At 36.0% G+C, this 12,162-nt stretch overlaps 1 protein-coding gene across 2 annotated transcripts in view; it reads right to left on the bottom strand.

The window, feature by feature from the left end:
- The window catches only part of LOC309598910 (macrophage mannose receptor 1-like), a gene marked incomplete at both ends in the record, with an annotated part of 64,257 nt that overhangs the window by 20,523 nt on the left and 31,572 nt on the right, over window positions 1-12,162 (bottom strand). For both annotated transcript variants that reach the window (XM_082329937.1, XM_082329938.1), the window contains 10 exons: window positions 1,071-1,138; window positions 2,282-2,445; window positions 2,567-2,608; window positions 4,192-4,336; window positions 5,269-5,356; window positions 6,528-6,652; window positions 7,153-7,352; window positions 8,898-9,046; window positions 10,392-10,507; window positions 11,865-11,978. In XM_082329937.1, the coding sequence (XP_082186063.1) occupies window positions 1,071-1,138; window positions 2,282-2,445; window positions 2,567-2,608; window positions 4,192-4,336; window positions 5,269-5,356; window positions 6,528-6,652; window positions 7,153-7,352; window positions 8,898-9,046; window positions 10,392-10,507; window positions 11,865-11,978 (1,211 nt within the window). The remainder of the gene's footprint in view (window positions 1-1,070; window positions 1,139-2,281; window positions 2,446-2,566; window positions 2,609-4,191; window positions 4,337-5,268; window positions 5,357-6,527; window positions 6,653-7,152; window positions 7,353-8,897; window positions 9,047-10,391; window positions 10,508-11,864; window positions 11,979-12,162) is intronic.

The raw sequence follows: 12,162 nt of genomic DNA, 5'->3' as shown, positions 1-12,162 counted from the left end.
ACCTGCTTATCCTCACAGTGCACCTGAAGTTATATAACGGCAACAGTTACCTTTGTTCTACAAAAAGAAAATAGGTTGCATTTTTCCCTTTATTACAGTCTGTTCCCAACAGTTAAGGAGGGGGGGAAAGAATGCTTTTACCTAGAAAGATCTTATATATTTTGAGTTGGGACATCTACTTATATTTTCAATATAAATCATGGAATAAAAGAAGCTAGAATTCCTGAATAAAAATTCAAAATACATTATCTGCAGTGTAATTTTTCTACTAGCTTTGGGTGCATTCCGTTTAGGAAACATGCAGTATTTCTCCTGGATAATCTGGAGCTAAATTAATATCGAATTAAACCACTTGAGAATACAACCATGTTTAAATTAAGACCCAAAACTAGGTATGTTCTTTGAAAATCCATGCCCTATTGAGTTAACTTGTTTAGTCCCACAAACTACAAAATCTTAAAACAAACAGTAAAGCAGAACTTTCCAAATCTAATAGACCTGATGTAAACTTAAAAAAAATTAATGCTTTTATATTGTTAAAGAGTAAGTCAAATTTTAGGGTTTATGGATCTACTCTAGCTTCCAGTGGTATCAAGGAGAAATTCCACTTACTCGAAAAAGAGTTGGTCTTCTAGAAAGAAAAAATTTCACCAGTGTAAACAGGAAATACTTTTTTTAAAATTCCTAATATTAGCTATATTTTATTGGACTATGGACAAGGCAGACAACAGCTGAGGGCAAAATTCAAATCAAGCTTTTTCTCCTGCTATAATCAAATATAGAATAACAGTAATATTAGTAGGGTTATACCTAACAGCAGAAAGGAGATTAAAAAAAAAGTGGATTCAATGTAATGCCACATTGTGGTATATTTACTACAGAATACATTTTTACAACCTTCATAACAAAAAACGACTAAGTATGAAAGTCCCACAGAATTCAGAGGAAAAGCATTCTTATCTGCTTTGATAGGTCACAATTTCATTCAAGCACTTCATTACTTTTGCTCTGCTCAGTAGATTTCATTATTTTAAAGCACAATGCAAGCCTGATGGTTCTAGTTGGCCTACCTTGTCCGTTGGTCAACACTCAGTTGTAAACCAATGAAATATGAATCCTCTTTGCCATTTTTCAAGATCTAGAATGTAAATATTAAAATTGTATAAATGTCCTCTTTTTATCATAGAAATCTATTATGCTAATAATGAGTAATATATATCTGACTGACAGAGGATATGAATTGCTATATTCTCTAGCTACAACATTTAAGTTAAAGCAGCTCAGGTGACAGTTCACAGTGAGACTTCACCATTGGCCAAAAGGTGTGGTCATTATATCAACACTTCTCACAGTCTTACTTGAAAGTCACTGAAATCAGCACCTCTTGCACAGTCTCTGCAGTGGACATCATCTGACAAATTTCTTGCAAGGGATAAACCTTCCTACAGTTTGGATACAAATTGGTATAGGCCCTTGTGTCATCTCACTGCCACTCTTCAGCCAGCTCAGGAAAAGTTTTATGTAGTTCAAATGTGACTTTTAAGCACATTCTTGACTAAAAGAATTTGGCCTCAAGACAGTATAAACAGGCAACCAACCCCAGCCACCTAGGAAATTTAATTTAAAAGCTCTTTCTCATGGCATAATCCATGCTTCAAGCTGTTCTTCCTGCATAATTATATTCTCCCCACAAGGAGAAGGAGGCAAAGGGGCAAACTTGAGGACCAAAAAGAGGCTGCTAGGGAGACTACATCCCAGATACACTGACAAGATCAAAAGCCAATGTTCTGAGGGTTACATGTAAGCCAATATCTGTTTTGATCCACTACTTAAGATATCTTGAGTTTATCTGTTGATAAACTTTACTTTCAGTTAACTCACCCACCTTACGGAATCATAGCTCACAAATATAAGACTTCTTGCTAAAATGAAGCCACAGATCAATTAAAAGTAAGCATTAAGATTTACCTTGGCACGTTACCAGTTGCAGATAGATATAATGTGGTGTAACTGTCACATTGAATAGGAAAAGCAGACAATGATCTGTTTAATGCTTACTATGCTTATTTCTACACAAAATACCAAACCAAAATTGTCTTTGTCTCAGCTATGAAACAATCTAAAAACAGACTTGAGTTTGTTCTTCATATTAATCTGGCTTAATGCTACTGGAATTTCACTATCATAAAACTTGTAGGGAGAACACCAGGGTGAAAAGGATTAGTGCCCATGCTCACTTGTTTTGGATGATTTATTCCATACTATTAATGATTTTTCTTACATATCGCCAGAGGAACTTTCTCTCAGTTTCACTCTCAATGACGGCAAGGTCTCCAAAGTTCTTTTTGCAGAACTCCCGACCTTTTTCCATAGGAACACTCTCTGTGCTGAAATAATATTGTTTGTCTTCATGTATAATCCATCCATCCTCAGTAGTCTTGTATTCTGTAAGATAAATGGTAAGCTAACTATATTGTTCCCGAGATACAAGACATTCTCATTAGTAAAATTTTAAAAATGCTTTTAGACATACACACACGCAAATAGTAACAGCAATAACACTTACTGGGTGCAGGAGATTCTGTTGGTTCAGGCTTTACACTCGCCCCTGTAAGAAAAAAAAAAGAAATTATTATGATTGTACACTTTCCACTGTAAGAGAAAATACTTACTATGATCGATAGGCATGTTTTTCTATTGACACTGAATTTTATGGTTAGCAATGGATTTAACATCAAAAACTAGAAGGAACTAAATAGCCTAAATCTCTGATTTTTGGTACACTATGCAATTTAAAATACATATTCTTGTTCCCTGAGGCGCTAGAATTAAGCTATTCTTAATGTGCAAAGTATTATAAAATAGCTTGACATTGACCTGAATTAAGTAATTATTTTGGGTATTCGCTGGATGCAGAAAACCTTATGTCCAAAAGCATTAACTCTATTAAGACAGTCCTGTGTCTTCCTCTCCCTCCTTTCCTCAGGTCACTTATACATTAATTCTGGCTTAAACCAGAGGTAGCAGGAATGCAGGCTGGGTTATCTTCTTCCATGGTGCCCTAGCTACTACAGAGTGAGGTTCTTTCCATCTGTATCTGGTTGAAAAAAATTTCTACCTGGATTTTAAAAATTTCCCTGGATAAAATCTCATTGGAAAAGATACCAAGAAATTAACTGGTCCTTTCTGTAAAGAAGACTTCAGGCTAAAGAATTCCTCTGTTTGTTTTTGCTATGGCATCATGGAGATGGCATCCTGGATGGCATCATTAGGATCTCAGGAAAACAATTTCTAGTACAAGAGATCTCTGTCTTTATAGGTTTACCAATTTATTTTGTGCTAAAATATATTTAATCTCACAGATACTGGCATTTAATAAAAAATTCTCTGCCTAAGAAATTCTTTTACTAGTATAAAGCAGAGCTGGTACTTTACTGTCAATAATCTAATGCAGCATTTTTATTTTGCTCCCCTCCCTCCCAGTATAACAATCTGATAAAATGTTGAAATGAGCACTTTCTAAAATACTCTAACTTAGGTAGATGCACTGCTTGTGGAACTCAAGGTTTCCCGAAATTATAAATTTTGTCTTGATGTCTTCAGAAAATAAAAAGCTTGATACTCAGATATCAAGAGAATTTAGCAAGAAACAAACACATGAATATAAAAACCAGTCAAAGCAAGAGAAAGTATCTTGAAACCAGGCTCCATCTCGCAACTACAGATTCAATTAGCTGACAAAACAGTACCTGAACTAAGTAAAGGAGGGAGTTTTCACACATAAAAATTCAAGTACGTGAACTGATTTGCAAGCTATTTTCTAATAACTTGAAACCCAACTCAGAAAAAAAATTCCAAAATAGGATTTGTTGGAGAAGGCATGAAATTCTCTAAATGAAAAGTCAAAAGTGAATGTGAATATTCAAACTAACATTTCTTATTTTTCAAGTATCACATTCTCCCTTCTGAAATCATACAGAAAGATCAGTGAGAAGTCCCAGAAGGGCACCAAAGGCTCTGTATCTTTAAATGTGTTGCAGACATGGAAATCCTTATATCAGTTTGATATTTCACATTCCACAGGGAACCATTCTGATAAACAGGTTTTGAAATTTTTTATTTCTTAAAGTTAAGGAAAAAATCAATTGAGAATCTTTTCTTATTATACTAATACATAGGAGTAAGAGATACCTTTTCTTATCTGGCAAATCCATCCATATAGATAATCACAGTGCCTGTCATTCCAAAGCATGCTAGAATCACCACTGATCTCTGCACAAAGTTCAATTCCTTGATAATTATTGGGTTCTCCAAAGCCCCAGTTTTCATACCTCACCTATGACAGAAAAGGTTTTGTGAAGATTCTGTTATATAGAAAGGAAATAATGGAGAGAGGTTGGAGACAGCATCAAACCACAGACCTACAACTTGTTCCTACTGTCAGTTTAAAAACTTAGAGAAGATGAAACCAGAATCTCCCCCTACAAATGCTGACATTGCAAACTTTTTTTCAGATTGCAGCTGGACTGCAGCTTAGATAACAGTTGGTTTTGATCACACTTGGAAGAATATTGACATTTTTTATAGGATGTAAATTCTGTAAAATTCATCTAATAACAATGATGGGGCATGCTACATGCTGATATTAAATAAGTATATATCCTGTATAAGTAAAATAGTATGACGTTATTGAGACACAACAAAAATGTTGGCATTTTTCTCAGAAAAATATTACTGCTATTCTAATTTTCCTGTATAAATTCCAATTTTGTTTTTCTGTATGGTAAACTTCCATCAATATATTTTGACCAACCTTGCATGAAATACATTCACACCTCCAAAATCACTTTTGTTTCTACAGTTTTATATCTTAGTCTAAAGTACAGTCAAGTCACACTGGCATAAAACAACTGCCTTCAGCTCCATGGAGCATAGGTCAATTCAGATAAAGATTTAAATAGCAAAGAAGATAAACAGTGAAGATGGACTATTTTACTCAAAAAATCCTTGCATTTTTAAGAACATTCCTTTAGTCTATACGAGTTTAATTTTCTTGTTGATTCAATGCACATTTTCTTATCAAAAATCAGTATGTCTCAGCCAAAAAAATCAAGCCACGTAATTGCTATTCATAAGCTTTCCTAAAGAGAGCATGACACAGTAGAGGGTTATGATTAGGCATAAAATTACACAGGAACACATACACCACACACACTTGAGAAACACAGGGAACGCAAAATAACAGCTGTGCAAAATTAAATCACTCACTGGAGAGCCATCACTCCAAACAAAGCCATCATCAGGATTCAAGTAATATAAGCCCATCCAGAAATGCTGGTGGTAGTAGCCATTGTTCCTAAAAAAATAACCAAAATAATAAATGTCCCATTTATAAGAAGTTTAAACATAAACCCAAAACTAATAAGGGCATCATAATATTTTTAATAATCTAGCATTCACAACAATTAAGCTTCTCTAAAAATAATCCTTAAAGCTGTTAGAAACACTAACAACCAGGGTGGAAATTCATTAAAATGCAACCACTTCTAGCTGTTATCATTATACATCAACTCAGACAGATTGAAATACTGACCAAGAAGATGTCCAGATCCAATTCAATTCCTGAAAATAAGGTGGCTTAATACTTTTGTATAATGGTTCAATAGCTACTGTTGCTTCATTTATCAACTCTCCATTTCCTCTGTAAAGGCACTTACGGTTTCCAAACACAAAGTTACTTGCTGAAGTTGAATCTAATTTAAAAAACAGCACCTTAAACTAATTATTGTCTGCAAGTAGATACTGATTTATCTGAATTTATTGACTCAATTTGTGGTAATGCAGCATCTGAGACTTCTTCCTTCCTATAAGTACATAGCTGGGATTCTAGTACAGTTGTAGCATTTTGCAAGGCTGTCATGTTTCAGTCTTGCTTCCTAGTTAGACAGGGATGTACAAGTTCATTGAGCCCAGTCTATTCAGGTCATATCGCAAGTGTTACCTTTTTAAGAGTATTTGATCTCATTCAGAAATCTCACACCTCCTTTTTACAGTTCAGGGACATACAACCTTATTTACATTCCCTGTGTAGGAAAAAATGAATCTCAAGTTGCTTCTGCTTTCTAATAGGTTCATAAAAATGAAAAACAATCAACACATTTACCAGATTTATATCACGACTGTTACCCTATTTGCACACTTGCTTATGTGAAAATAACTGGCATCTGTGGCAATTTTATTATATCCCCAAATCCATAGTAAATATTTTTACATCAGATGATAAATGTTGCCTCAACTAGATATCTTGCCAATCTCATTTTAGCATTAGCTTCTGGGGTGATTGCCACTAGTCCTACAACTCCTGCTATTTCATCAGCTCTGCTTTTTTGTTGTGTGTTTGATACAGATGCAGATAATTACTCCAGACTGGCTTATACTGAAGTAAAAACATACACCTAAAATGAAATATTTCAGAAAAATCAAAAGGTTAATTCAAGTGAATGGATGACCACACTACAGATACTCACGCAATAGAACGCCATATCACATATTGTTCTTCTTTACCATTAATGGAGGCCAGATCTCCTCCTATAGCTCGACAAAACTCTTGAGATTCAAGCCATGTTTTCTTTTGCTCTCCTCTTGAAAAAGGCTAAAGAGAGCATTTTGCAATCAGACAAAATAGACCATATAGATCACAAGATCAAGAAACATCAGCTACCCAAAAGCAACTAATTTACAATTAACTTGTTCTGTGGGGATTACAGAAACTTTGAATATAAGGTTTATGAGCGTTCACCTCTGTGAAACACAGGCTTGGTATGAGTGTCTTTAAGCCAAGCTAGCAAACTGCATTGCTGACAGGAGTATCTGCTGCAAGAAAACAATTAGGAGAAAGCCACTTTTAATCTTAAAAGTACAGGAAATTCAATCTTAAAAGAATGGGAAATTACGGTCAGAAGATCAGACCTGAAGATCAGACTTTAACAGAATAAACAAAACCATGAGCATTTCAATAGAAGGGAACAAGACCTCAACATATAATCTGTAAATAAGCTTATGAAACAGTAAGACATATATATACCAACTTTTATTGCATGTATGTGCAGCAAATAGAAACTACCTTAATGCAGAAATAAGCAACATACTTACTTTGAAACAGAAACTAATACGATTGTTTGAGTCCCAACCTTCTGGACACCGGGGAATGGGAGTTGTTGTAGGAAGAGGTGGAAGTGTCACTCCCTCTGCCCACACTTTGCATAGGAACTTTGCCTTTTCTTCACATTTTATTACATCCCATAATCCACCTGCAATTCCAGTCCTCATGGCAACACAGCCTGGCTTTCTTCCTAGTTGTAAACAGGAATGCACAAAAGCAACAGTCAGGGGGTCATGAGAATTTAGAAAACGTCATATTCTATTCTGACAAGAATTATGTCTTTTTACAGAGTCAAAAATGTTTCTAATGCTAGAGCAGGTCCAGAGGAGGGCCACGAAAATCATCAGAGGGCTGGAACAGCTTTCCTATGAAGAAAGGCTGAGACAGTTGGAGTGGTTCAGCCTGGAGAAGAGAAGGCTCTGGGGAGCCCTTACCACAGCCTTTCAATGTATAAAGGGGGCTTATAAGAAAGATGGCGTGAGACTTTTTACTGGGGCCTGTTGTGACAGGACAAGGGGCAATGCTTTTAAAATGAAAGAGTAGGTTTAGATTGGACATAAGGAAGAAATTTTTTTATGATGAAGGTGGTGAAACACTGGAATAGGTTGCCCAGAGAAGTTGTGGATGCCTCCTCATTGGAAATGTTCAAGGTCAGGTTAAACAGGGCTTTGAACTAACTACCTGATCTAGTGATGGCAGGGGGGCGTTACTAGATGATCTTTAAATGTCCCTTCCAACCCAAACCATTCTGTGATTCTATGATTCTAATTCATGAAGAAAAAAAAAAAAAACAAGCATGTGGTTCATCCATATCTGAGATACTGAATTGTACCTCAAATCAAATCACCTCCAGTGGCTGACTCTAGCAACATCACAACCCGTGATGCAACAAATTCTCCCCTAAAACTGAAGATGTGGTTAGAGCTAGTTTCTCAAATTTGTCTAATTTGACTACAATTTTCAAAAATGAACTTGCTATATATAAGCCTAGTATTTGCTTCATGGTCTACATAGCCTTACCACTCCAGCTGACGCATTCAAATCAGCATTTAGGCACTGAAATTAAAGAGAATCAGAGAATGTCCTGAAAGGCAAATGCAACACGCCAGAACCTTGAAGGTTGATGACCATCCCCTTTCTAATGTGATCATGTCAGAGATGAAATGACTTCCCACCCCCATAATCTCATTAAAACAGAAAAAAATACCAAAACTGAGTAAATAAGGAAATCACAATTAATCTAGCAAAGATATTAACTAAAAAAAAGATTAAACACAAATCTTCCCTTGGCCCTCTTGTCCTTTCCTACAATCCCATTTTCTCTAAGACCAGAAATGTTTCATGCATGCTGTGATCTCGCGCACCTCCGAACATGCAGTGAGCAAGTGTACTATGAGATATGGCTGAACAGGAAGGACTTGCAATCAGGGCACAGTATGCCTGCAGGGATTGTTCTTCCAGAGTAGTACAGACACAGACTTTCCCAGAACATATACAAATCAGAAACTTCATCTCAATTTAAAGTTTCTTCCCAAGCTCACGTTAAAAACTCATTTCAGGACCAAGCAGGAAGCTAGCAACAGCACTGCATGCTTGAGAAAGCAGCCAGATACATTTGAGAGCAATTAGTCATTATACCACCAAGTGAGGGCTAAGGAATGAAGTGAAAAAATTCAAGTAGTGAGCAATGTATTTTGGGCACTGGACTCATTAAACAGTATAGAGGTATACCTACCAGGCATTTCGGAATTCCAGTGTGTAAATAAGACAGATTCGCCATTAGCCCACTTGAATGTTCCCTTTTCTTCTATATCAGAAAGTCCAATCCAAAAGTATCTTTCTGTTCTCAGCCCAACTAGGCTAGTCAGATAGGCTTGTTCATATCTGTTCAAAAGAACACAACCATTAAAATAATACTGTTAAATTTATTTTTAAAAGTTCTAAAAGGCTTGTTATTTTCCCAGAATTACCACTGTACCTTCTTGAAAGTGTAGCTTGGATGGATTTACTTGAACAAAGCACATAACATTACATAATAGATTCTTTGTAAGCTTGAATACCAGAATATTCTGCCTTCTCTTTGGACGTCCAGTAAAGAAAGTGACATAATCACAGACTGACATGAAATTGGTAGGAAAGAAGAAACCTGACATGACTTATCTGTTATACCACCGTATTTTTTGAGAGTTTCTAGTACCCTTGTATTTTAATGACTTCTTGTTTCAGGCAAATCCAAAACTGGAAAAGGAATCTCAGCATTATTGAAGAAATATACAAAAGCAGAGGCTAGAGTAGCATGATACTAAATTATCAAACTAAGGAACACTGCAAATTAGATCCAATGATCATGCAGGAAAAGCTATGTTGGGGAAACAAACCTACGTAGAGGTAAAGCCTGTCATAGTTCATTACGATGTTTAAACAAACAGCTCTTAAGAAATTGAAGCAAATAAAAGAAGTCTCCCCTTAACAAGGTATAGTCTGAAGACCACATTAATGTTAAACCATTTTTATGACAGCTGCAGTGCTACCTATGTTTAGAGAGCTACCATCCGTGACAGCTAGAGCTTTCACACTAGAACACATCTATTTAGATTATTATATAATAAGAGAAAGTGTGAAGCATCAAGTCAACTGCAAATGAAATAAGCTTTGTTTCTTAACCCTAACTTTCATTTTCCCAATATTCCACATTCAATAACGTGCACCAGTTGTTCAGAAATTTAGCACACGCTGAACCCTGGCTGCATTGTGATGGATTTTCAGGTACCAAGCACTTCTATCATCATTTGGTTTGTTATTTAAATCTTTTAAAAGTAGTTCAATTCTGAGAAGACCAGATAGGTGAAAATTATATCCTCTTGCTCATTTAAACTACCTTTTGAAAGGAATTCAGAGCCATACCTCTTCATTTAATAATCAAAATTGGATTCTGTATCCCTCAACTCAAGTAAAACCCATCCTCAAGCCACTAAAATTAAGGAAATAGAAGACATAATTCTATTTTTTTCCTTGACATAACCTTTTATATCAATACTGATTTCATAGCCATCACCTATTTTTACTATAAACTATATACATGCAAAAACTGTGAGAAGTTCTGTATCTACAGATAGCTGTCCTCTCAAGCAAGGTTTTTGCCCAGATCAGAATCTTTATTTTGATATTCAGATGACGCTAGATGTTAACTCCTCATGCAATCCCCTCACACAAGTAGACTTTTACATACCTGTCTTCAATAGTTGCTAAAAAGGCCTGATGCCTTCCACAGGTTTGATTTGCTTGAGAAAATGATACAAATGTATTTCCAATGAAGTAACAATAAAAACCATGTCTTTTCCAACCCTGTCAAAATAAACATTAAGTGATCACATATGTTGCAGCTTTTCTAAACTTCTTTGAAAAAAAAAGAAAAAAGAAAAGAAAAACAACAACAAAACAAAACTGATTTATACCACTGTCAGCTAACCATTAGACAAGGAACAACTGAACTGAAAAAGCCAGACTGGAAACAGGCAGGATCAAAGCTTTTTGAAATTTTGTTTCATGAAACAATTTTTCACATATAATGAATCTGTAATCAATGCATTCCGCTCATGAAGGCATGAGAGGCTTTGCTGTGCACCTTTAGTGCTCGGTATAAGATTATAACTAGCACATAGGCATCATGCAATCATGAGAATGGTCTCGAGAAGCAAATTTCAGCTTGGCTTTTCAGGAATGACACCTCAAACAAGTTTGTTTATTATTAACTAGCATTAACAGTCTCTTCTAATGTTTTGTCATTCAAATGTCATTAACTCAGGAATATGCTAAGAGAGGAAGAGTTTGCTGTGACCAGCCACACTTCACACAAATTTTCTTCTGATAGTTTTCAATTTCTCACCTATGAAAGACTTTTTTCTACAACCATGTACTTAGTTCTCTGGGCAAGGATAACACCCATAAGCATCAGGATCCCTTTATCTTCTCCAACAGTTGAATATTTGTAAGGTTCCCAGGTACTCTTTTACAAATACTGGGAATAAACATCAAAGACTGCCTCCACAACTGTGTAAAGCACACTTAGGAGAAAAGGCAATTTCTTCATGGAAGACAAAAACCCAGTAAGATGCCCTATGACATAACAAATTACAGGAGGTTTTTTGGAATTACTGAGTGTTATGTTACCAGAAGGCAAGGATTACCAGATAAACAATAGATCCTCTGGCAGTTCAGAAGGAGCACAATGGATTCATTTTGCTCAGGCAGTCGTAACAAATTCTTCAAAGAAGAGAGCACTGCCAGAGACCACAGCAAAGCCTTGAGAACAGTATGTAGACAAGCACACCCTTCCTGCTGTAAATAATTTTGAAGAAAATTGTAGGCAGAGCTGAAGAGCAACTGCTGGTACAGGCATATTCCTTGGGAAGGCTTGAATGCCAATCAAGGAAAAATGGCCCGCTGCAGGGACTACAGGTTTGAGTTTTAGTTTAAGTTCTGGAAAAAGAAAGGGAGCATCAAGAACCAAATGACAGTCAGATCCTAGATTTATTCATATGTATCACCTATCCCATCTGCCATGGTAATGAGAAGGCCAACTGTTCTGACGAAGACAACACAGAACCCATTTTTCCTGTTTTATCTGTCGCCTAGGTGGCATTTTCACCTCTTAATCATTCCTAGTAGCCTATTCAGATCAGATAGTTTTTTCTCCACTTACTCTCTGGCAGCCCATGTCAATAGTTTCCTCTTCTGTCGGAGCTTCTGACATGGGTTTCCTTTTACAGATATAGCCAATTTTCTTTTCACAAGAATGGTCTGCCCAAAATCCATCCTGAACATAAGAACAGATTATCACAGTCAAGTGGGGTTTAGTCTTCAAAAAAGGTGCTTTACGCTTTTAAGTATTTAATTTTTTTTTTCTAGCTTTAAAAGAAGCAAAACTTACATCTAACTTCAGTACTTAATTCCAACCTCATTCCAGCCTCACTTCTACTGGCGCTGATTCACCATTGACT

Source organism: Platalea leucorodia, assembly GCF_965183815.1.
Source record: "Platalea leucorodia genome assembly, chromosome: 1".
NCBI lineage: Eukaryota > Metazoa > Chordata > Aves > Pelecaniformes > Threskiornithidae > Platalea > Platalea leucorodia.
Note: the sequence above shows the minus strand (reverse complement) of the source record. Positions and strands in the feature narration are given on the sequence as shown.